At 43.5% G+C, this 26,728-nt stretch overlaps 1 protein-coding gene across 11 annotated transcripts in view; it reads left to right on the top strand.

Moving 5' to 3' along the window:
* LOC135516327 (adhesion G protein-coupled receptor L3-like) overlaps positions 1-26,728 on the top strand; it is a 318,499-nt gene that overhangs the window by 77,209 nt on the left and 214,562 nt on the right. For all 11 annotated transcript variants that reach the window (XM_064940528.1, XM_064940527.1, XM_064940520.1 and 8 more), the window contains 2 exons: positions 1,422-1,608; positions 19,795-20,008. In XM_064940528.1, coding sequence (XP_064796600.1) covers positions 1,554-1,608; positions 19,795-20,008 — 269 coding nt within the window. In that variant the 5' untranslated portion in view covers positions 1,422-1,553. The remainder of the gene's footprint in view (positions 1-1,421; positions 1,609-19,794; positions 20,009-26,728) is intronic.

Below are 26,728 nucleotides of genomic sequence, written 5' to 3'. Positions count from 1 at the left end.
GTATGGAATGGGCCACTCTTGATAGGCTGCACCCCTCTCTGTTTTTTAACTCTATCTGTCCTCAAAATCTATTATTCTTAATCTAGTTTGGATTTTTGTAGGGATTATGTATTAGATAATTGCTGCTACATGCGATCTGAAAATGTCATGCAACGGAGGAAGGGGGATTATCGAGAAAGGGAACACATAACCAAATGAGATCACCAACATGCATGGGAATTGAGATTGAGTACAGCAGGGGAGGTACAGTCATTTTGGTTTGCCTGGTCAAACTGTGATTGCTCTTTGACCTTTTTTTTTTTTTTTTTTAAGTCAGTCGAGAGAATTTAAAAATATATATTTTCTATTGAGATTAAAGTGCAGCATCTCAATACCATTTGTAGAGGGTATAAAAATTGTCTGTGCTCTTTTGGATTAAATAGCTCTAGATTATAATTTGGTATTGTGATATGTTGTAGATGCACTATAATAGATAGTTTGGGGGCTATTCACTAAATCTGTCTTAACCTCTTGATGACGCAGTTGCATTTTTATCCTGACATTATGGATCATGTCAAACGACGCAACATCAAATGGTGAATATTAGACTATGCGTATCATATTCCCAAATGTTTCCAAATTGACATGCTACCTTTGTTTGACAAAATTCCTCATCAACATATTCAATGTGTATGATGACCCCGTTTTATGGTCTCAAGCAATAGCCTCACGATTTTACCCACCAGTATTACAAGTTCACCAGTGCCAACCTTCCCATGGGCTTACCATAGGTCACTGCAGCTCAATACAATAGCGTGGGAGACCATTTTGTTTTCTGATAATGGGGAAAAAGGCGGCTATACCACAATGGCCGCTTGTGGTGCACTGTACTATGCATTCTCCGCTGCAGACGAATCTCAAACTGTGAAGATAATGTTCACACCCACAGCAAAGGGGGGGGGGGGAGAAAGGCACTCTCTTTTCCAGTAGCAATTATCATCAACTGTCCGAAAATACTCTTGAGACTGACAGGAATAGTGTGTGGTGGTAGTGGGGCAGTGTGTTACTCTACATGGGAGTAACTGGGACTGGTTGACACAACATGGACAAACAAAAGTCAATCGCAAAACATCCTCCATGACTGTTATACTGTTGTACGGTTGAACGCTCCCAAACACTGTCATACTGACCCAACGTTGGGAAACTAGCTGTATCTCATTGACGGACAATTGGTGAAAGAATACATGAATGACTCGTAGCCTGAGAGACGGCTAAAGTTACAATACATCAAGCTAGTTTTCTTCACTGGAAATAAAAAGTAATTTTATTTCAGAAAACATTGCCTTGTTGGAATATTCCTTAGCTATTTGTCTTTATACACAACTATTCACAACTATTCATATGGTACTTTTTCTACCTAAAACACATTTCTCTCTCTTCAGGATAGGCTTTGAGGACCGTAACAGGACTGCGGCGCAGCGGAGGGAACCGTAGCACACGGAACACTTGCTTCAGGCCCACCAGGGAAGGCCTGACCCCTCCATTGGGCGGATCGGCAGCCAGGCGGAGGGGCCATGTTGACTGCACGCCTGCTCCTCTTCGCCAGCCTGTTCGCGCCAGCAGCTCTGGGTAAGCCCGGGATGCCGCTGTCCCATTTCATGTGTCAGTTTGTTTGTGTCTGTCACTATTTTAAAATGTCTTTCTCTTACCCCATCCATGGTGACTGATTACTGTTTTTTTTTCTCCAAATTCCCTTGCTCTCACTTTTTCCCCAAATCTCTCTCTCCCCTTCCCTCCCCCTGTCCCCTATGTATCAGTCTGTCTACGTATAGTATCTTTCTCTCTGACACTCTCTGTTTTTCTCACTCACAAATATTAACACAGTTTTGGCATAACGCACGTAGGAAAGATGGTAAACTGTGTGGTAAAGAAAGAAATGAGCGGTACACTGGGCTCTGCATTAGGATATTGAGATCACTTCGCAGGCATTTTCTTTAACCTTCTGAACAAATTGCAACCACCTCAGATTTGACCATTCTCCCCTTGCCATTTGTTTCAGTGGACAAGTAAATTAAGTAATTTAAATTCAGCTTAAACTAGGTTTTGGGAACTGGGGGAGGCATCACGCAAATGGCCCTTGAAGATGCTAATTTGATACGGCAAAAACATTAACGAGAGACTCCATGCAAATGTAATTGTTTTGGTGCTGTATCTTTTGGCTGGGTGGCGTTGCGCTTTAGCGGCACGCTAATCAAAGCTAGCTCTTCCGCATAATGGTTTTGCCATAATGTTTATTGGGAGTGGTGTTACGTGACTTCGATGTGTCACGCACCTGCCTTTTGTATTACTCTATTGATCCAAAGGGAACCGAGACATTATGAAGCTGCAAATTTACTGCCGACCCGCCAAAAGAGCTTGGGAGATAAAATGTCGGACAATGGGTTGCATATTAAAAACGCTGCGACTGCTGTGGCGCCGTAATTCTTTCTCCACAAAGAAGAGATACAGAAAACATAACACCCAGTATTTGTTTTTTGTGTCTTAGTTATTATTTTGTTAGCCTCAAAGTGGCTTAGTGTTTATTCTTTGAAGTGGGGCAAAGATCATGCATTACTAGATGCTGTCAGCAGATTAGTCCCAGATGTTTTGGAATGCTTCTGGTTGTAATTCTCGCGCAGGGGTTTCTTTTCTCTCCGCAGTCTCTCTCCCCTCCGGGGGACACTGTCCTACTTTGGAATGGAAATCCCTTGTCAACCCCCTCCACTCCCAATATGTTCAGACCAAGCACATAAATATGCTCCAATCACACCCACATACTTTGCTGTGTCCCAAATGGCACCCCTTTCCCCAATATAGTGCACTACTTTTGACCAGGGTACAGGGCTCTGGCCAAAAGTAGTGGACCATATAGGGAATAGGGTGCCATTTGGGATGCAGCAATGGTCTCCTCTACTCACAGCTGCCTCTGCCTGCCTCCTATGTTTGTACATCAACATGTACACAACTGTCCGACCCCCTTCCCACTTAAACCCATCTGAAGTAAGGAGAGGGAACGAGGGAATGCCCTTGGGGGAATGTCGGTGCGGAGTCGCTGGGATCTCTAAATATTTCTGGGATTAACTCAATGATGGATTCCAAGTTGAGGAGCAATGGGAAGGCTGAGGGAGGGAGGCAGAACAGACAAAACAAGCTGACAGAGAAGGGGGGAGAAGGGTAAGCTATGCTCCAAAACACATGAGAAGCAAACACACACACACAGTTCTCCTGTCACTGGGTAATGACGAGGAAGCCAAACACCTTTGCAACGCCACATTCATCATGACAAAATAATGGAAACACTTAAATGAGGGAAATGAGGGAGGGATACAAAGTATATTGAAAGCAGGTGCTTACCAACAGGTGTGGGTTCTGAGTTAATTAAGCAATTTACATATCATCATGCTTAGGGTCATGTGTAAAAATGCTGGGCAGGCCACCGTGGCTATGCACAGGGCATCTGTGGTCACGGAATGGTTTGATGAGTGTGAAAAATAACCATATTCTGTGTGTCCTCCAATAGAGATCCAGACACTTGTAGAATCTAGGTGCATTGAAGCTGTTCTGGCTCGTGGCGGCACAACTCCCTGCAAAGACATTTCATGTCTGTGTTTCCTTTATTTTGGCAGTTACCTGCATGTCTTTGTGCGTGTGATTGTGCAGTACCCCAGGAAGGATTCCATATTTATAACATTCTAGGGAAATCAAAGGGAGAATGCCCCATGGACTAGTCCTCGAGACAAGAGAATCGTGAAACTGACACCCATTTCTCACAAAAAGAGCCCTGGGCACACATCTATATAGAAGTGGATTTGGCCACACTGGAGAGGGAAGAAGACATTTGCCATGAGAGTGTGTGTGCGCCTGTGCATATTGTTCAGCTCGGAGCTTTAGCAGGTAATTGACCATCCAGGCATACACCCACACATAAAGGGAGACATACAAACTGGAATACACAGGAATACCTCACACTCATTTGCACACACATAGGCACGCACACTCACAATCCCAACTGCAAGGCATTTACACGGCTCATCATCTGCATATTGTGTGTTAATTCAGATCGCTTCCCGCAGCCGATGTGAAATGTCACCTGAGGGTATCCCACATCCCCGGCTACGGGTATCCATCAGAAATATGCTAATTCTAATCCAATCCCATTGGCTCCATACAAACCCCACCAAAAATAGTTTGTCTCAACGTTTCCAAACCTGACATCCCTTAATGAATCTCCTTGTGCTGAGGCATTCACTACTGTACACCAGGGTATCCCTGCATTTGCCTAATTAAACAAATTACTTTCCCCGCTCCTATTTCAAATGGGGAAACTTCAAGAGAGCCTACTGGGGCATGTTCCGTTTTGTTGTGATTATGGAGCGTTTGTGAAGCGTGGAACGTAAACAGGCCTGCTTCGTCTGAGCAGGTGGGGGTACTATGGGTGTAAAAGGTCAAGCTCTATCTGAATTGTATGAGTAGTTGTTTTAGTTCTCCCTTGTATCCCGGAGAACGTGACGCGCATGTCAACAAGAAAAGAAGACAGCGCTAGCATCTTATGCCAAAGAGAATTGAAGGTCATCTGAGAATTAAAGTTGGAAGTGAGCTTTTACTTTGACTATAATTGGTATATAAAGTGCTTAGAGCAAGAGTGAAACGCTGCTTGTTTTAGGGAAACATTTAGATTCTTTGAGGGTTCGTTAAGACTTTTACCTGATGTTTCTTTTACTCAAAGAATCCAATATGAGCAATACAGTTTAGCACATTGGCATTCATGGGCACAAATGACTTGATGTGTGTTGCTCTCAACACCTTACTATAACTCTGTTAGGCCCATTAAATAATATTGAAATTGCACCGATAGTCAGAAAAAAAATATTCAGGTTGATTAAACATTTGTCAATTGGATGCCAGTTTATTCCATATCTCTGTTTATTGAATAAAATGTTTCTTTGCTGTGTCAGTCTTTCCGGTTCGTTCCACCCATTGTCAGCTCATCCGTGTATAATTTTCATGTAATTATTTATTTTAGGATAACCTGAATGTGCATAATCCAGGTTTCTTTGTATTCTAATTCAATCATCTAAGTGGTGTAATTCCCCAATATATCTTGCCTGGCATTTTGGCTTTTATTATTTGATTATATTTCAATTTTTTTAAATCTTCCATACCTAGCAACAAAATCAATACCATGTTCTTACTCATACTTGAGAGGAAAGTGGTTTTCGCGTTCTTGTGGCGTCCATCGTCTGCCTCCGCCATTGCCAAAGTGCTGTCAGAGCTCGGAACCCGAGTGAAACATGACAGCAACATTAAGCCGCGCTGGGCCTTTTGTGCCCGTGGGGTTAAATACCCCCACAAGTTTTATAGTTTTTTCGCACTGACCCCCCCCCCCAATATATCTTCCAAATGAATGAATTAGGATTCCCCCAATGCGGCTCCCATTGCATAATTCGGTAAGCATCGGATGATGCCATTTAAAGTGGCTTGTGGCGGGCTGAATGGCGTTTAATGAGGACTGATATTGACAGCTGGGTCAAGTGGCGGAGGATGTTGGTTTACATTAGGTGGAGTAATGTGTGCGTGTGGCGCCCGGCGGACTAGGCAGATAAATATTATAGAGTGACCCTTCAAACGCTACAGGGTTCCCTGCCCAAAGGACCAGGGGTTGGGGAGAAAATGGTCAAGTGGGAGAAAAGTGAGTAGGCAGGGACAAATGGAAGCCATGGTGTGGGTATGTGTGAGAGAGAGAATCACTTTATCCAGTTTGCATAATTAAGTATTTATCTCGGCAGACAGATCTGTGTATGAACCGCACACCAGATGGTTAAGCTAATATTAGAAAACAGCATTACGTTAAAACAAACTGACATTCCTTCACATATCTGGCTTATTTGCATTCCATGGAAAGTCTAGGATAGGATACCGTAGGTGTTCCAATCAAAGCCTGCTATACATACTACTCATAGTTATGCAAATCTCCCAGTGCTTTATAGGATTGGCCCTGTAAGCTCATCCACCGCCACATACTGTATTCACACACAGGCACGACGTGGGTGGGTGGGTGGGGGGTATCAAGGCTGTCCTTCATCCTCTTTGCCTGGTTATGTGTCACCACGTTAGCAACGATTTTTAAATCCACCCCTCGCGGTCATACAGTATGCTTTGCCTAATTACAGGGATTATGGCTCTATCTGCACTTAGGCACTTCTCATGCAAATTGATATGTGTACTTTGCATGGGCTTTTTCATTTGAATCTCATGATGAATCTGGTTTCATGCGAGCATGCTATTCCGTGCTGACCAAACAAAGAATAGGCTACAGTAGGTTGGGATTCCTTTGTTTTTTTAGAGGTACATTTTTACTTCCTGGGTCCACGGTAGACGCTAGCCAATTGTCATTGATTGGTTTGTTTTGGTGTTGTTGTTTTGTGAAATGGGACACATGGCTCATGAAACAGTTTAAGCACCAATAGACTACAACCGCTACGATGGCCTGCTGAACAGGCTCCCCCCTACAGTATGTCCCCTGAGAATGAAGGCACATCAACTCAAGGACACAATCATTTGTTCTTGGTCTATTCCTTTTTAGTGTGTGGCATTTTATGTCAGTCAAAGGGTCAACCTAACAACAAAATAATAACCATATCAAACAAAATTGCCACAAGGCACACAGAACATTACGATTCCACATTTAGCATCTAATTATTAAAAGCCTTGCCGTTGTTTCTATGTGTGAGAAATGGCTTTAGCCTGGTATTCTTAGCTGATTGTTCTATCCCACCTGGGGGCAATTGGTCCACTGTAGAGTACCATGATAATGTTCCTAATGGAGCTCAGAGGACAATGTAGACCAGCACAGCCTTTATTTTACACCACAATGGAATGAGGAAGGGATTAATCATTTATCATTCAATCCAAACTGCCCCCCCCCTCCAATTGTAATTTACCACTTCACCAGCGAGGGACAATTTAAGCGCTTTTTCTTTTCTTCTGAAACCGAGAATACAAAGGATAAAATTACATTAACCTGAAACAAAAGTTTAGTGCTGAAAAAAAAATGCTTGACACACTCTCTCCCCAACTCTCTACTCTACCCTAAGTTTAGTAGGAAGTGATGGACAACACGAATGCCCCGTCGAATCGATATATGAACTATTGTAAAGTCTGCATTGGGACCGAAGGCTGGGATCAAACATTACAGTGAGACTGATTAGCCCTGTAGACCTTGAGGATAAGAGAGACGGAAAGGGATGGCTACTGAGGATGGCCTTCAATGTGACACACTAGCCATGGAGTGAATTCAATACAGCCCATTGACAAAAGGGCTTTATTGTAGGAAAAGCTGCGGCCTCGTTTGGGAATCTGTCCGGCCCGTTCCATTTCCTTAATAATTGTGTTTGAAGACGAGGGAGGAAGGGGTAGAAGAGATACACAGCTTTCTCTCAGAGGAGGAGGCCCTACTCCTTCACATTTTGTTTGTAACAATGTCAGGGTCACGCTGATTCAGGTTATCTGTGTACTTTTTGATTGGACCCCCCCCCCCCACACACACACATTCCCTTAACCACTTTCTCACACACACCCTCCACTGCCTCCACACACACTCTACTATAGCCCCCCTCCCCACTAGAAATTGTTCAGGCAGTCTTTGAGGTCACAGCTTGCCTTCGATCCCATACGGGAGCTGTCGTGCCACTGGAGAGATTGTCAATTTAGCCATTGATGGATCACCCTGTGAAGTCACCTCCCACTGTCCTCCCCTAAGTCCACCCAGGGCCCGGCTTAAGGCTGTTAGCTGCTTGCCTGTGGGAGTGGGGAGACATGATAGGAATGAAACCTCTCTCACCCTGCAGACACCACAGGTTACAGTACACATCCAGGAATATGAGAAAGAAAATTAATTAAGTGCTTGGCATCATTTGTATGTATTTACTATGGCGCTGTTCCTGAAGAAGTTATTCATTTTTAGGTATTGGTTGTAGTTGTTTTGGACTTTTTGTGTGTGGCATCAGATCTATTCCAACCTCCCTCTCTCACTGCTCCATGAGAAAACATTGGCCCGTCTTTATCCCTGTCCATAATAATCGGAATCAATCGGATCTGAAAGGCAACTCAGATGCTTGATACATATAGCCCCTGTGGTATGTCTTCTCCAACCTAAGATGGCAGGACAGTCCAAAATGAGAGGAGTCCGCAGTTAACAGCTGTCATTGAGTGGATCTGTAATTATTTTAATCCTGGAAAACCACTGAGATTTCAATGGATAGGACATGGAGAGACCTCACAAAAGACTGACTGTGTCAACTGAGAAACTTTGCAGGTGCACATTCCCCAGTAGTGTGTCCCCCCCCCCCCCAGCGCATACACTCTCTGATCACTGGCCCTTGTTCAGTGGCATGGGGGACTTGAAGGGGATCCCTTTTCACTGTGATAATGCAGTCCTTTCTGTCTGGTGAGATGGGCAGGAGAGAGCAGTGGAACGGGAGACCCAGGGAAAGGAGCATGTCACTCTGCAGTGCAGCATCAAGCAATGTGGCATGAGATCTCTCGCTCTACAGACCCTCTAAAGGGGACAGTATGTGTCTACTCAGTCTGCTGTTTGAATAAAAGCTCATTTTAAGTGTGTTAGTACTGCCTTTCTTGTTGACGCTAATTAACTAGATCTTTGACAATGCACTATACATATTAAGGTTCTAGCCTTTATCAAGGCAACTGCCTTGTTCCCGACACTGTGTGCGCGTGAACTTGGTCACCTCATGTTCACGCCTCATTCTCAAGTGAACTGCGAAGCTACGTCTGACGACTGTTCCCCAAATCAAAACTCTCGACACGTTCCTACTCACATCACGGTGCGTTAAGCGCACACGGTGGGTAACATCCCTTGCCATGCATATTCCAAGTCCCCGCCTTTTGTCTTTGCGTAATAGCCTTGCGTGTGAGCACTTCCATTTGAAACGTGGGGAGCGAAAGGGAATCAAAGGAAGTTGACTGGGTGCTGTTATTGCAGTTGTAGCGTAGCCACCCAAGCTAATCGAAGCGACACCACACCATTGTTGTGCACCGAGTGTATGCTCAATGAGATTACCTGCTCTCTGTGGGTGCCTGAAGAGCGAGGCATCGAGGAGTTGTCGCCTCCACCACCCCCTTTATTCCCCGTCCAACTTTCTCTCCTCTCTCTCATCTCCTACCTACCCTCGTCTTTTTATACTCTCCTCTTTCTCTTCTCACTCCTTCATCCTCATCTTTTCATTTTTATATCGTTCTCCCCCTTCTTTCTCTCATTCAGCGTGTCACGGTATGACTGGCAGGTCCTTGTTTAATAATAATCTCCGGGAGAGCTCCGCCGCGCGACTCAATTAGCTGCTCACGCTACTGTGCGCTCTCGGCGCGCCGGCAGAACGTGAGCTTTCTGTTACCCGGCACGTGTATGGGTGCTACGCTACACGTGTGCTGTAGCTACGCTAGGCAGCACCATTCCCCTGCTTGTGTAGACTAGAGTAAACAAGAAACTAGCTGAACATTGTCCTAAATATATAGGGACAAAGGGACATTCTCATATCTGGGCTAAATGGTGCCACCATACTTGTATGTCTTGGGGACTGTCCTAGAAAACGTCATTGTGGGGGTGGGGTGTTGAGTGACCCCAACCATCCATGGGCATTTATTGACCCAAAGGGAGGGATAGATGGGAGGGAGGGTAAGAGAGGCTTGAACGGTGCCAACCTGAACGTAGCCTGTATGAGTGCTACGCTAGCTAGCATCTTTCCTGTGGTATATAGGTATCCCTCCCTACCCACATTACTACAACACCCAATGCTAATTAACAGAGCTGGGGGGGGACTCCTGTATATTTTGTCTAACCTTTGAAGTGTGTGTGTGCGTGCATGCATGTTGGGGGAAGTGTGTGCCAGAAAAAATGTGTGTGCATGCCTGAAGGAGTGGACCAGCAATTTTTAAACTCCTTGTGTACTTGTCAATTTATCAGATCAATCTCTCAACAGTTTGCTAAACCACTTGCATCTGATACTGTTGTCCATTTAGATGAGATAGATGTTGCTACAAATATGAAATGCATTTAATCCCATTTTAATTTACACGTTTGAATAATTTGTGTTTTTCATTATGCAAGTAAACATAACCGCGAGAATCCATAATTTGTATTAATTAATGCGTTTTACCCCTTGGATATTAAACTGCAGCAGAAAAATGACGTTAGACAGGAAGAATATGCAATTTGGAATACATAAATGCCCTACGTTTATCATGCAGGTTCAAGCTACTGTACTCCAATAAAGTAGGTGTATATGTCATGTGAAGAGGAGGAATCATAAGTCAAACAAGTTTCTATAAGGGTACAGCAGTTGTGAACGTGGCTTTGTTGCCTAGGCTACCTCTCACACTAAGCAGGAGAACGAGACAAAAGTTAAGAATCCTCTTGTCCTTACTTGGCTTACCCTCGCACTCGAAAAACAAAAGATATTGCCACATTTCTCATAAGCATGCAGAGTTCATAAATGCAACGCAGGTTCTCATCCCGAGACAATATGGGCTTAATGTCAAATGTATTATCCATTATTATTTTTGCTGCCGAAAACAACTCTTCCTCTCAGTCCTGCTGTTGAATATACAATCTGTGTGGTGGAGAGGGAAAGATGTGTGTCCTAAATGGCACCCTATTCCCTATATAGTGCACTACATTTGTCCAGATCCCTATGGGCACTACATATGAAGAGGGCGCCATTTGGGATGTGGTTGGACTGTGAGTGAGCGTATGGTAGTTTATTCTCTGTGTCGACTGATTGAGGTCAGAACAGATGAAGTGCTTTTCATTGTCAGTTTGAGGTCCGGGTTTCCATTGACAAACATTACCAGATGGGATCCTCACCCGCTGGTGTTCGCTCCAATACACTGTTATTGGCAATCCACATCATATTGTGGCTAAAGATACTATTATCCTTTATGTGGTGATTGTCATCAGGAGGGTGACATCACTGGCGTGAGTTATGCTGTGTTTACTCTGCTGTCTGTGCTCACAATAGCACAGTTGATGCAATTCACTTGAGGCTTGGATGCCTTTTCAGGCTGGAACATTGCAGGTTTTCCCTATTCATTACAACATACAGTGGCTTTAGATTGAGGTTTTTTTTGTAAACCCTGTGGCCTTTGTCATAGGAAAACCTGAGGATAATATACTCCCGAAATGTTATCTTTTCAGGGTTAGGAAAAGGTTTGGGTTGGTTTACTATCACCTCTGGAAAGGCCTATTGGTCAAATCCAGCCTTGTTTTTTTCTTGGCGGGGGGGTTGAATTAAAAATACTTAAAAATGTAAACTGTATAAATCATAATGGACCTACATTCATACAGTTTCTTGCCTGTGTCCAGCTATCCAATAATCACCTGAAATGAAAGCTTGCCATTCCCGAAAGGATGCTGGATCGAATCCCTGAGCTGACGAGGCAAAAATCTGTCATTCTGCTTCTGAGCAAGGCAGTTAACCCACTGTGTTCCCCGGGTGCCGATGACGTGGTTGTCGATTTAAGGCAGCCCCCCCCCCACCTCTCGGATTCAGAGGGGTTGGGTTAAATGAGGAAGGCACATTTCGATTGAATGCATTCAATTGTACAATTGACTAGGTATCCCCCTTTCCCCTAGAGGACATATTTTTGGCTAATTTTGACAAGGAGGAAATGTAACACGTTTTCTGTGTGGCCCACTGGATCTCATTGAAGACCGAATGCGGCCCCTGGGTCTAAATGAGTTTGACACCCCTGGCCTAGATCGTAATAAAGGTCTGTGGAGGTCCGGTTGAATGGCATTTTAAGTGACTTCCCTTAGTCATCCAGTCACGGAACGTTCAAAGTAGATAGATACAGACAACATGCTTTCTTGTCTGAAAAATGAAAGATTAAAATACCAACAAGAGAAAGGAGACGAGGAGATGTTGACACTGTGAGGTGAGTCTTACTGTCTCATTTTACCGGGATGCATTTATCCTTCCTGTGTGCAGTCAGTCAGGTGTTGCTGGTTGATGCCATCTGCTGTGTGTCAGTGGTCCATGTGAGAAAAGGCTGTTCCTTTTCTCCCCTCACACAGGCAAAACATATATTTCTTTACCTCAATTAAACTTTGTGTCTAGGCTGAGGTAAGAATAGTAATGCCCAATCTGGAGGTTTGTGTGGGTGTCTCTGTCAATGTGTGTGTCTGGGTGGGTTGAGGAGGCCGAGAGGGTGTTAGTTTTGGCTGATAACTTCCCCAGAGCAACACTGAGGCACACAGGGGTTGCAGCCAGGGGAAAGAGGGGGGAGATGAAAGGAGAGGAAATAGACTAACAATGTCGATGTGACGGCAAGCTGAACAAAGCCCAGATTTCTCTCTCTTGCTCTTTTACTCTCCCTCTCTCTTGTGAATCACCACTAACAGCAGTAGCCTCCGACTCCCTAGGCTGTCTTCCGGCTCTGGAAGAGCGCTCAGACCATCTGACAAAGTCAGCAGTTTGCAGATGTGAAGCCGGACATATAATTCAACTGAGTTTACATGTGGAGCATAAAAATGGAAAACATACTTTCCCCCCCTATTCAGTCCTCAATATTACTGGATTTTAAGATCCGGTGGCATTCATTTCACTGTATTAGTGATCTTTGATTCTATATCAACAACATTTTTGTCAAATGGACTTCAACTCGTGAATTTTTTTTCAGAGAATAATTAAGTAATTGAACCACACTCTTAATTATCCCTGATATTCTATTGAGCTGAAGAGAAATTGACCTCCGCATTAACTATAATTTGCTTATTGGAGGGGAGTATCACGCTCTGACGACCCTGAATAGCCACCTTCTCTTTTTTTCATCTTGTTTTTAGGTCTACTACGGTTTGGCACTTTAATGCATGGAGTATCGTTTAACTAAATGAATCCTTCGTTGGATGGAAAAGTCACTTCACCTCAAAGTTCCAAGTGTGTGAATCAACAGTTAATGAGAGTGTCGCTGAGACTCACTTTCATATGTTGCTCCACTGTGTGGTTGCACTGTGCATATGTAAGGTGAGCCACTGTCACAATTTGTCTTGCTAACAGTCCCATCCCCAAGCATGCATGGGCTATATCAAATTAATTAATTTAAAGGCGCAATTCACAGCTTTTGCAGTTTTAGGGCAAGAGCTAGCGAGGTTTAGTTGTTACTCAGGCAGTCGATGTAGCCCCAGCCATTGACATTGCTGATTTTGTTCTCCTGTAATTTACCTTGGGGCTAATTCACAAATTCTCTGATGCAGAAAGAGCTTATTGCCTCCCTTGGCACAGCCGACTGCTAAATTGACAGGTGAGGCACATATTTGAGCGTGTCGCCAGTGCTGTCAAGCCTTACTCACTTCCCCTATACTGGTGATCTTGGTGTGTTGCCAGATGTGGAAAGGTAAGTGTCGATGGAGAGGAATGGGAGCAAAACCAATGCTCTGTTTTCACTGGCGAGTAGAATGGCTGACCAGACCCTGGTTTTTTCCCCTATTAGACAAACTCATCCTAATTGCCACCGCGCTGTTTGAGGTGGTCAAAAGCCAATAAATAATCTGTGTGATTTTAAGGGCCAGTCAATCTAGGATCCACTGGAAAAAAACCTGGAACTGGAGAGCTAACCATGTTTAATTTGGTGTATGGTCTTCCACGACAAAGCATTTAATGTGAGGAATTTTTAGACACATCAAAGGTTCTATGGAATCGGAACACATAATTGGGAATGAACTATGACATTTTTTTTCTGCATTGCAAAGCGGGTTTGAGTAAATGTCTACGTGTATGTATTTTTGTTTTCGCTTTGTTTTATTAACTGCAATTGTTCAAAAGTACATCTTGCTCAGTGTTGTCTTATAATTGTCTCTCAGTAGGTCCCTAAGATTTTAATTGCCTGAGGATATATCAAACTTAATTTACTCATAATCCTAGTTCTCACTTAAAAATGAACAATTATTTATACTGAATGGAACATTTTAACCTTTCGGTCACTTTTGATGTAGGCCTACCCCCCATAAACAGTCTTGGGATACCACAGGTGACACAATCTCATTCGCTGTAAAGCGCAAGTGGGCGTGACCGCCTCCCTCTGCTCTAATCAAATAACAACCACATGATTCATGCACTAATTAATCACCCGCTTTGTGGGCCGAGCAGATCCAGCGACATGGGGAAGAGAGACAGACATTCGATGTGTTGAATCAGCGCTTTTCTCCATCCCTCTCTCGTTAATTCAATTCCAATCAGAGCTCATTTGAATTGGCCGCCCTCTGATTTGGTTTGTGGGGTTTGCAGCTGGAAACTAAATACTGTATTTCATCATGATATTTCCTCGTACTTTGTATCTATTTGGTGTATTTTCCAATCCGGGCTTGATTTGAGATTGCATATTTATCACAAATCATCGACTGTGTGCATGCTGGTGCTTTCAGAAACTGTCTGACCGTAGAGAAGGTTGAATAATTGCACAAGCCATTATAGGGACTCTCTAGGCTCGGAAAGCCAGACCCTAGGCAACAGTGACTAGAATCTGGGATGAATGACGGACTCTTTGTTTACTTCGAAAAGACAGAGAAAATGATCAGACGGACAACTCTCTCAACAAATCACGAGGCAGACATTCCAGAACATCACAAAACCTTTTGTAGTGGTTTTAGTGAAGGTAGTTAATGCAAACTAGGCACTTGCGAAATGCACTCATAAAAACATCGCCATCTTGCTTGCTACTGTTTTGTGTCGACGGGATGTGAGCGACAAGCGGATAAGACAGTGATGTATGCAGTGACCGATCGGTACAGATGTGAAGCCAGAACATTGGTACATTGTGGGAGGCAGCCCTTCTTTTTAGAGAGACGATGGACAATTCCAACGGTACAAGTTGTTTATCTCCATTATGACAGCCATTTACACATCTCCATTATGACAGCCATTTACACAAACAAACTCTCCAATCTTAATGTTTGCAGTCGTTGACCCCTTCCATCTGACAATTTCTTGGGCGATCAACTGAAATGCCCCAAAGGCCCTGTTTTGATATTAATGATGACTTTTAAATGTCATTGCTAGTCTGCTCTGTCTGAGCTGAAGTGCCCTGTGGCTCGGAGGGAGTAAAGGAAGAAGGGTCGGAGGGAAGGAGGCCTGGGCTGGTTTTCAATGACCCCAGGGCCTAAGTGACGCTCTACATGCAAGCCCTCTTGAGAACATGCAATTTCCCCCAATTACTTAAGGAAATCCACATTCAATGCCCACAATCAAACTCCTCTTTTGGTTTACAATTTGCGGCCTCTGAGTGATTTGAAAGCTCGGGAAAGAGCGACATTATTTCAAATGACCTTTCCAATGCCCTTTTTGGTGAGTAATTGAGTTGTTTAAATATTTATTTGTGAATTATGGCATGTGTCTGTAGAAATGACTTGCTCCTCTCTGTAGATTCACTGTGAATTAACACTTTTGGATGCGTTGAAGTAAAGACATCTTAGTTGACCTTAACGTTTTATCAAGCGAGTTCTCCCACAATTCTACTTTTATTTTGCGTATTCAGCAGAGTGCTCGTCAAGAGACTTATCTTGGGGGGAAATCTCAGGAGGATGAGTACAGCAGGATATTCCTCTCGAGTATTAGAGAGGGAGGGAGTGGAACAGGATAAAACTGAGAGCTTAGATATCAGGAAGGACTTTCAATGAGACTCCATCTTGCTTTTAGCTCGATGGATGTGTGGACTTAGATAGCGATACGGGCAGGATGCTGGTGTTGGTAGCCGGGGAATCTGGTTATTGCTTACATTAGCGGCTGAGGGAATCTGTCTCCCAAATGTATTTGTATGGCTTCATTTCCCTGTTTGTTTTAATGTGGGAGGAAGATGCTTCGCAGACATGCTGTGTTGTTACCTTGTCTTTAGGTTACAGAGTGAGTGTCCCTTTTTAAGATCCACAAGGGATGTTGAGGTCATTCTTATAGCCCAGTCAGTTGTCGATGGACAATCAGGGGAGTACAAAAATCGGATCTATAAAAAAGTGTGTCAAAATATTTCTCAACTTCTTATTCAGACCTTTTAAATACAATTAGAGAATACTTTTAAGTGTATGCTGGTGTCTTTGTATACTTTCATGTTGAGTTAGCATAGAAAGTATAGCTTAGCATATGCTGTAGTAACCGTTTGCTAGTTTCGACTCCCATCTTCAAGTATAACATGGAAACACCATTAGCGTTCCCTTTCTCAATGTTGGTCTATCATACCTGTTGGTAATTGGTTCTCTCTCTCTCTCTCTGTGTGTGTGTGTGTGTGTGTGTGTGTGTGTGTGTGTGTGTGTGTACACTGTGTATATAGAAGTGTTACCAGTGATGCACAAGTGAAAACTTATTTAAAAAAAGTCTGTCTTATGAATTGCTTTGATTTCAAACAACCAAGGATGGCATATTCTGTTGCTTAAAATTGCACATGGATCAATTTGTTCTTCTTGCCTTGTAGAGTAACTACTGCACTTACTTGACCCAGTGAATTGAAACAGATCAATGGTACTCGGTAGAGCAAAAACTCATGTTTAGGCAAGCTATTCAGCAAAGCATAGGATGAAACTTCAACAGACCTCCAATCTGCTTATAAATTGATGTTGTGTTGCATTTTGAGCATGATCTACTCCATAGCAAGAGAATATGAAACAGAATGTGGAATAAATACGATAAAAATGAAATGATTTATTGATTTCAAGGATTGCGGGGACAAAATGGCATTTTAAAATTCCGTTTGGTACTTTGTACATACCACCCGCTTATGATAGTACCAGCATTTTGACATTCTCAGTGCATATGTTTCGGAGAAGACGTGTCTATGGTAACCATTCATGCAATGGGATGTACCTTTGGATAGAACTATGAAAATACTCTGTTTTTTGGTCTACATTTGCTTATTTATTGTTTTACAAAATGGATGGTGTCATCCTTTCCACATACAGTGCATTCTGAAATTATTCAGACCCCTTGACTTTTACCACATTTTGTTATGTTACAGCCTTATTCTAAAATTAATTAAAACAATTCTCCAGCAATCTACACAGAAATGCCTTATTTGCTATGAGACTCAACATTTTGTTCAGGTGCATCCTGATTCCATTGATCGTCCTTGATGTTTCTACAACTTGATTGGAGTCCACCTGTGGTAAATTCAAATGATTGGACATGATTTGGAAAGGCACACACCTTTCTATATGAGGTCCCACAGTTGACAGGGTATGTCAGAGCAAAACCAAGCCATGAGGTTGAGAGAATTGTCTGTAGAGCTCCGAGACAGGATTGTGTCGTGGCACAGATCTGGGGAAGGATACCAAAAGATGTCTGCAGCATTGATGGACCCCAAGAACAGAGTGGCCTCCATCAGTCTTAAATGGAAGAAGTTTGGAACCACCAAGACTGATCCTAGAGTTTGCTGCCCGGCCAAACCAAGCAATTGCGGGAGAAGGGCCTTGGTCAGTGAGGTGACCAAGAACCTGATGGCCACTCCGACCGAGCTCTAGAGTTCCTCGGTGGAGATGGTTCTCCTTCTGTAAGGTTCTCCCATCTCTGCAACCCTCCACCAGTCAGGCATTTATGGTAGAGTGGCCGGACAGAAGCCACTCCTCAGTAAAAGGCACATGACAGCCCGCTTGGAGTTTGCCAAATGGAACCTAAATACACTGACCATGAGAAACAAAATTCTCTGGTCTGATGAAATGAAGATTGAACTCTTTAGCCTGAATGCCAAGCGTAACATCTGGAGGAAATTTGTCATCTCTACGGTGAAGCATGGTGGTGGCAGCATCCTGTTGTGGGGATGTCTCTCAGCGGCAGGGACTTGGAGACTAGTCAGGATCGAGGGAAAGATGAATGGAGCAAAGTACAGAGAGATCCTTGATGAAAACCTTCTCCAGAGCGCTCATGACCTCAGACTGTGGTGAAGGTTCACCTTCCAACAGGACAACGACCCTAAGCACACAGCCAAGACAACGCAGGAGTGGCTTCGGGACAAGTCTCTGAATGTCCTTGAGTGACCCAACCAGAGCTTGGACTTGAACCCGATCTAACATCTCGAAGGGACCTGAAAATAGCTGTGCAGCAACGCTCCCCATCCAACCTGACAGAGCTTGAGTGGATCTGCAAAGAAGAATGGTTCAAACTCCCTAAATACACGTGTGTCAAGCTTGTAGCGTCATACCCAAGAAGACTCAAGGCTGTAATCCCCGCCATAGGTGCTCCAACAAAGGACTGAGTAAAAGGTCTGAATACTTATGTAATATTTCAATTTTTTTGCAAATTAGCCAGACATTTAAAAAAACAACTGTTTTTTAGGTTTCTCATGGGGTATTTATTGTGTGTTGATTGAGGGGGGGGGACAATTGTATACATTTTTAAATTGTAGAATTCTGTAACGTAACAAAATGTGGAAAAAGTCAAGGGGCCTGAATACTTTCCAAAAGCACTGTACATGGGTCTTTTTTTGCTTTAAGTGTCTCTTGCTCTGCTACTTTGAAAATAGTGCCTCAAGTATTCTAGATAGATAGGTGCATGATATTGAAATTGAACAAGCTTACCTGGCAGTGGCTTATCAAAGATTCTTCTTACAGAAGATTCATGCAACAACTCTCGTGTATCACGTTAAACATCTTGCTATACTACCTCTTCATGGCCTTGTTTTCAACACATGTAATAGAAACTTCACCGGCAAATCAAATGTATGTGTGTCCTTTCTCTTCCATGGTGCCCGGTGGTTAATCAGCCATCAATTATTTGAAAGTAGAAGTGTAATAAGATCCAGATCACTGAGAGGGAGAGAGGGATAGAGAGAGACTTCCATTAAGTACACGTACTGACTGTCTATCCCCTTTCCAGCCGATGATAAATGCCTGCAGTACACATTGTCCAGTGTTGGCGCTGCAACACAGACACTTCTGTTAAGGGGTGTTTATGAAAATCCATAACTGTCACGGTCCCCCATGGTCACTCAGCCCAGCGTTTACGTTTCCTACTCATTTTTCATTCCCACTGTAAACACCAAACCCCTGGAGTCTCTCCACTGTTCGTCTGGCGAGAGGCAAAGCAGAAACGTCCGCACAGACGGACAGCAGGCTCTGGTCTCTTACCATTGGGCTGCCTGTGGTAAACAATTAGAATACTGCCAGAGGGCAAGCAGCTCGCCACTCGTTTACCCCCTTGCCACCTTCCCCTGTTAAGTGGGCGTGGCCACCTCCCTCAGCTCTAATTGAATAACAACACGATGATGCGGTAATTGTGTGGTACATATGGATGTTTCAGTCAGGCCTCTTTTCTCTCTTACTCCCTCTCCCTGTCTACTTCTCTTTCCCTCCATCTCTCTCTCCTCTCTCTCTATTCGTAGTACTGGTTGGATGGTCATCATGAACACAACTAACATGCTCCCCACCTACTCTTTGACGATCTTGATCGCCGTATCTCTCCGTCTCTCACATAACCTACAGCCATGTTATTGTCTCCCACCCCCAACGAGGGCCCTGTCAGCTCAGCTTCTTACCTCCCAATATCTGACCTGTGACCTTTGCTCTAATGTCACCTTCTCTTTGCCTATCTATCGGTCTTTCTCGCTGTTTTATCTCAGTCTAATGGTTAAGATATTAGGTTGGCTATTGGGAGACCCAGGTTCGATTCTCACCGGGCACACGTGTCCCACATATTAAATATACCCACTGTATATACCCACTGTAAATGAGTAGGAAACGTAATATACCCATCAGTGTTTGCTGACGTTATTTTCTCTATGTACCCACAGCTTTCAGTCGAGCGCCCATTCCCATGGCTGTGGTGAGGAGGGAGCTGTCGTGTGAGAGCTACCCCATCGAGCTGCGCTGTCCGGGCACTGACGTCATCATGATCGAGAGTGCCAACTACGGCCGCACCGACGACAAGATCTGCGATGCAGACCCGGCACAGATGGAGAACACGCGCTGCTACCTGCCAGATGCCTACAAGATCATGTCCCAGAGGTGAGAGTCTAGAACTGTACATCTATGTTTCTGCCGGTGAGAATCTAGAACTGTATATCTACGTATGGTCTCTACATTACTATGAATAGATTGTCTGTGCTTGGTAATGCTCAATAACACCGGCCCCAAATACTGCCGTTGCAATTTTGGCTACCTTTTATTGAGTCTTTGTCTGGAGTTCTCAGACCAGAGTGGAGGGGATTTCATGAATTAACTTTGTCTGTTATGGGGGAAACAAGTCCCCATTGAAAATAATAAGCAATTCCCCTATGTTGATAATTGGTGTTCCATTTGTAATTCCTGAATTACATTTAGTTGGATATTGATTTGATTGAGACTCTGAGGTGATTGCCACTTATATTACAGGTGCCTCTCGCTGTTATCGATTTCCGTTTTTCTCAAATGAGATGAAAGGTGCAACTTATATAGTCCTGGAAGTGTATATTTGGGACATATATACACTTTTGAATCCGGTGTATACGATACACTTGACATGTTTTATTACAAGGGGATTTCATGAGTAGGACGTGTTTGGGTATTAAGTTTTGTTTAGAGATCGGAATTATGATGATGTCTTCTGCAACGGACCACCTTTGAAGAAATCCAATATGAAACACTTTTTTGGTTTGCTGTCCGGCAGTGAATCGATCCTTGTGTTCTCAGTAGAATACGTTAAGAATTCCAACGAGTCTAGAAAATTCTCAGATCGAACGCAATAAATCCCCGTCTTGGGTGTAAATTCATACCACCTATACATTTTTTTTGCCTGCGATGGGAAATCAATGTTAATTTGAATACATTAAATCTTATTTGTCTAAATAAATATGACCTCGGTGAGCTCCCCTGCCAGACCTAAGCGCGTTGTGTAGAGTTAAGGCTACATTGTGGAGAAATCAGGAAACGGAGGCCGATTTGTCAGTGCAGACAGAGTGTATACAGCACTTTGACAGTGATATAAGAGAATATACACATAATCTGATGATTTACATTCTGTAAATGTACACATCATACAGGCTTTGAGCATACATGCAGCTGATGTGCTCTATTTAACAAAAGTAAGCACAGTCATTGTTATTTTTTGGAATTTGCTATGACTATCATTACACACCGTGTTGGGTTACTAAGTACTCGGAATGGTTGTCTGTAAAAGCATTTTCCATAGATACACAGCATGACTTGGTTCAAGCCCTCTTTAAAAGCTGCAGACATGCACCAGGATTTGTAGCTGTTGTCGCGCTCATGTTGTCGTGAATAAGTTACGAGCACTCCAACGAGATAAGGTTTATCTAAATTGCTTTTCAGTGTTGACACGTCCCCGTTTTCCAAACCCAGTGTTCCATGTGCTACCCTTTTGAGAATACTAATGACGTTCTGCACATTATCTAACTGCCTCTCCCCTCCACTTTGTGTATGGCATGACAAAGGTGAGATACACACTAGTGTGAGAAGTATGGATAAAAAGGTAGGTCTTAACACCACTGTCAGATAATTGATCCGGCCCAGAGCATCTCCCTCGTTCTCCCTCCTGCACCACCCACTCAGAAGAGTAATCCCTGCCAGAATGAATCGAACTGGAGATGAAGAAGAAACGGAACAACAACAAAAAAGACAACCAGGGGAAAAAAAGAACAGCACCAGGGAACTGCACTTTTCTCTTTAGCATCATGTGAATAGGGATTTCGCTAGGGGTTAGTTGGCACGTAGGAAAGTGCGACGGTCACGCGATGCCCCCGGCTGCAACAGAGCTGGTACAGCTATTGCTAGGAACCCGGTAACTAAGCTCATTAGAAGACAAAAACAGGGATAGAATCAAAACAAACAACAATTCAGAAAACTGTCGCTTCAAAGATGACAGAGGTCGACACGAGATGAAAAATGGGCCACAAAACTGCTCGCTCTGCGTTTTTTGTTTGGTGGATTTGTCTGATGTCGCTGACAGGATAATGTGACAAATACACACAGAAAAAGAATGGACTGTTCAGCACACCGATGCCGACTTTGACATGCTTCTGAGCATTTGTCATTTTTCTTTGAGCTTTTTCCTGATTACAATTGACTGCCTTTGATCAGATTATCTAAGTATTGCAGAACAGTAAGTACATTTAGCTTAGTGTTTAGACTAAGCTTAGATGTTATAACAAGTAGAAAACAGCAGTGATTGTTTTCATGTCTATCTTTAGGGGTTTGAATGAAAAGTATGTTGGTTTCTTTCATGTTGTTGGCTAATGGCTTCGTACAGAATGTCCTCCAAACAGAACTGAGGCACACTTCCCTGATATTTGATATCCTACCCTGTAGAGACTACCCCTCCCCCTTCGTGGAATGTTCCTCCTTTGGGATTTTCTTAATTTTTTTTGCCAGCCCATGAGCCACCTGTCTTTCCTGCTGGCATGGTCTGGGCGGGTATCACTCGGTCAGACTAAGCTACAGGCTAACATCCATCACGAGGAAATACCCATCCATATCACCAAACCTGCTATCAGTCAGTACACATTTGGTCAGCGCAACTCCCTTTTCCTTCCCCTCCCCCTAACTATTCAAAAAGGGCCCATTTGATATTCAGAAGAATGGAATGACCTCCCACCACACAAAGAAAAGCAGAAATGGTTGCTTATCAGCATACAGAGGCTCCTCCAGCTAGGTGTTTGGTTCCATTAGTCTTTTAAGCGAGTTCTAATATCTCCTGCCTGAGTGATAGCGAGCCGGTGAGTGCCGTAATGCATCTCAAAATGAAGGCTGTCTTACCAACGTGCCCCCGACAGGATGAATGGCTCTGAGTCATTACTGATGCTCTCGCATGCAACGGCCATTACGTGTCTGGAAAATCACAGCCACTCAAAGACGTGTCACCTGTGTGTGGCACCGGGTTACAACTGGAAGGTGGATAATGATATTGTAATTCAAACATATGCCACCAGGACTCATTTGGGCGTAATTGGCGGCAATTACCATACTTTAGCCCACCTACTCTTCCCAATGAATTTTAGCTGGCAACTAGCTCTGTATATTGAGTGTTTCGGGAGTTATCTACATGCGGTTTATTGTTTTGGAGCCTCTTGAAATCTCTCCTCAATAAACTCTGCAGTGAAGCTAGATTATTCCTCAGAAGTGCTTCCGCCCGTCCTCTACAACAACACGGTGCTATCATATCAATCGGGTTTGATCTCGCCGACGCACGTGCGACGTGCCGTACTTCAAAAAAACGAGCGAAGGCGATATCGAACAACACCCTCCACCGTTTTCTCATCAGCGGCCCAGCGCCTGTCGTCTTTTGTGTTCCCCCTCTCTTTCCCTGAGGCGTCGTGGCCTTCACGGCTAGTAATTACCGGCAATATCAAAGTCGTATATCACCCGGCATCTCTGCAGACCTCTCCGGGTACCGCAAGGGAACGACTGATAGGAAGAGAAAAGGGTCAAAAACGAGACTCCCTTCACCCATTTCTCTCCCTTTTTCTCTGAACTTTTCTCCCCATCTCTTTCTCTCTGTCTACGAGGCATTCGGTCTGCTGATTCTCTCGACATGTTCAAGTGTCTGGCCTTTCATCAGCTAAGTGCAGTGTTGTGTCTGCTCCCCGGGTTGAGGCAAACACGGAACATTTGAAATAATTGCAGGCTAAAAACATGACATTTTGAAGGAAAATATGTTTTTGTAGCAAAAGTGATTCGTGTGTGCTGTGATTTTTACACGAGTTCCCAGTCATTTACCGGCAGGTTGAATGTCATGGGTATTGCATTGTATACCTCTTGGGATTGAAGCTACAGATCTTCAGTCAATAGTTAATTTTCTTTTACAAGTACACCATAATAGTTTTTTTTGCCTTCATTCACTTTGTCAAACGCAGGCTAGAATGTATGAAACGGAACAAAACTAAACTTATTACTTCAAATTCCTCAATGTAAAGGCAAACTATCAAAGATAAGAGAGCGAGAAGGGGGGAGAGAGAGAGCATATGAAGAAAAAATCCTACTCCCTCACCGTTGATCTTAACGTCCGGTCGAGTTTCCGTCATTCTTGGTATTTGACCTGCTTCACAGGGTTTAAGGATTTGATAAGATATTTATTTAAAAGAGAGAATATTAGCTGAAGGTCCCTTTCAGTTCCAATGCCCTTCATCATCCATATCCCTTGACTTAACTGTCGTATGCATACATTTTACCGGCTGGATAGGCAGACACTCCGTGTATATTACAACACTGCAAATATCCAACCAGGTGGCAAGTAAATGTAAAAAAAATAAAAAAATCCAGCATTCATTTGTTTTGGCATTCCTGTTTTTCAAGTCACATGTTGATGCACATTTTGCATTGGTTCCTTGATCTATGATTTTTGCGTTGTTTCAGCCAATGCTTATAATGGAATACATGTCAGGTGACTGTACAATTTACTCTTAATACATGTTTGGGGGCTATTCATAGTCTGTGGTTACCATCAGTGGTAGAATCCATTAAATGCTAGTCATATTTTGAGGAGAGAAAGAACACACCACTAAAGCACAAACCAAGCGGAATGTCCTTACACAGAGTGTTTAGCGTCCCTAGTTGCCCCCATCAACCAGCTAGAGAGTTCAGCGGGGCACAAAATGATTCTACATCCAACTGCCTTGTATCTCATTACGTATTCATCCTCCCGCGTATTACCACTTCTGATACTTCTCATCTTTTTCTCATAGAAGTTTGGCCGTTTTGAGTTTTGGTGGTATGGAATAGATGATGGTGTAACAGGAGTTCGCCGAGCTGAAACGGGATACTGTCTCATCTAAGATCAAGTGGCTGTCTCTGAGGGAAAGTCACCTTATTAAAAAAAGGCTTTTGGCATTTTGCAACACCCTAACTCATGTTTTTTAAAGGGAGGTGTCCCAGTTCATGCGTTGCAATGCACTGTTTGGTTGGTAGTAGATAATTGGTATGTTTGCATTTTAAATAGATTATGACCCATGGATACAACAGCATATGTGATTTTGGTTGATATACAGTATGTAGTTTGGCTTGGTGTTGAACTTCCCATATAAATCAAATCTTGAGTCAATTATTCGGCTAAGATGTGCTAATGCATGAATTTAATCTCTGAATAAAGAATATCTTAGATGTGGTTTTCGCACACACACCCACAGGGTTATTTTCAGAAAGAAATCACCAGCCTCCAGTTTGCGGAGTTTGTCCATGTTTTCTATTGAAGACATTGTGTGCTGAATGAGGTCTGTATAAGACCAACAGCAATATTTGTATTAAGTTTATAAAGCAGAGCAGTTTGCCGAACCTGTCCTTACTCATACATGTCTTGCGGTGCCGACAAACTATTAATCAAGCTATTCCCCTCGGAACCATGGTTGTGTTGATCGCCTGTCAATTATAGATTCCATCAACCACCGCATGAGATGCTGGCGCGTTGTGAATACCAAAACAAATGTGAGATAATGAAATTGAGCCAAGGGAGGTTTTCTGTGACTACAACCAGTAATAAGTAAAAGGGTCATGCTAGCGAGAACAGCTCTGACAGAAAAAGTCCTATCCCCTTTGGAATACAAAGAACATGCAAGCAATAAAATGAATTCCAAAGTCTGATGATTACTTAAGGAATATAAGCCCAATTTCCATCTGTGCATGTTTTTGATGTGCTGCCTTCTCACAGGAAAAAGGAAAACAATATTTGTTTTCCTTTTTCTTCCCCTATGGATGAAGTCACCCAACATTCATTATCCCCTCTCGTTTTTCATCCCCGCCTGCCTCTATTCTAAGATAAGAACCTGCTGCATTTCCATTTGGCCAATTGGGTACAGTAAATTCAGCCTGGCAGTCTAACCTTCCAGCCAACGGGCAAGGCCAGGTCATAGACCAGACGAGACTTAATGGTGATTAAGAAAATAAGGGCCTAAGCTGGCAGTGGAAAATGTTTTTGGGAGTTTTCCTATGCAGAGCAGATTGATAACTCTCAAAGGATAGAGGGAGAAAAAGAAAGAGGATTGAATCCAGCAGCCGGGCGGTTTGAGAATCCCTGTGTCGGATGCCATTTGCAGTTGTTTTCAAATGCCCTCTGGGTTTCCTTATGCCCCCACAAGTTGAAGTAAAAAAATAAATATATGAATTTGAGAGGTTTTAACTTTTCAACTGTTACCTGTTCTCCTCACGAAACCCCGGCATAGCTCAGGCCTTACGTGTTAGAATGTCAGATGAATAGCCTTGCACGGTGCGGTCACTGGCTAAACATGTGCCGTAATGGAATGAAAGTAAATGGTCGGGAGGAGGAGGGCTCAGTCCATTTGTCAGCTGTGGGATTGGGTTTCACTTGGATGCCCCAGAACAGTAAAGAAAGAGCTAATTCAGATTGGGGGTAGTTGGTCAAATGGCACACTGGAAGCAGACTCTGCTACCACCTGATGTTTTCCTCCTTCGCTCAGAAATCCCTCTGTTGTTTTTCCCTTCCGTCTTCCCTCTTGTTCTGTTCTTCTCTTAATTGTCAGGCAGGAGTAGACACCTATTTGATGTCTACTACAGCACGCCAACTCAAAGCCAAAGTGCCGAAGGGGGTAATTTCTCTGTCGTCTTATGTAGGAGTGGGCGGCCGACTTCGCTTGACCTTTGGGTAACATTACGTTGATCCATCCTCGCCTCGGAGATAAAACATCATCGTGCTTTTCTGATTGATGTCTTGTCTCTACATCATTACCAGTCCTTTTACATTCTCTGTTACTCCCTTGCCTGCACCCTGCCCCCAAAAATAAC

Source organism: Oncorhynchus masou, chromosome 27 (assembly GCF_036934945.1).
Source record: "Oncorhynchus masou masou isolate Uvic2021 chromosome 27, UVic_Omas_1.1, whole genome shotgun sequence".
Classification (NCBI taxonomy): domain Eukaryota; kingdom Metazoa; phylum Chordata; class Actinopteri; order Salmoniformes; family Salmonidae; genus Oncorhynchus; species Oncorhynchus masou.
The sequence above is the reverse complement of the archived record's forward strand: the minus strand, read 5'-3'. Positions and strand labels throughout refer to the sequence as shown.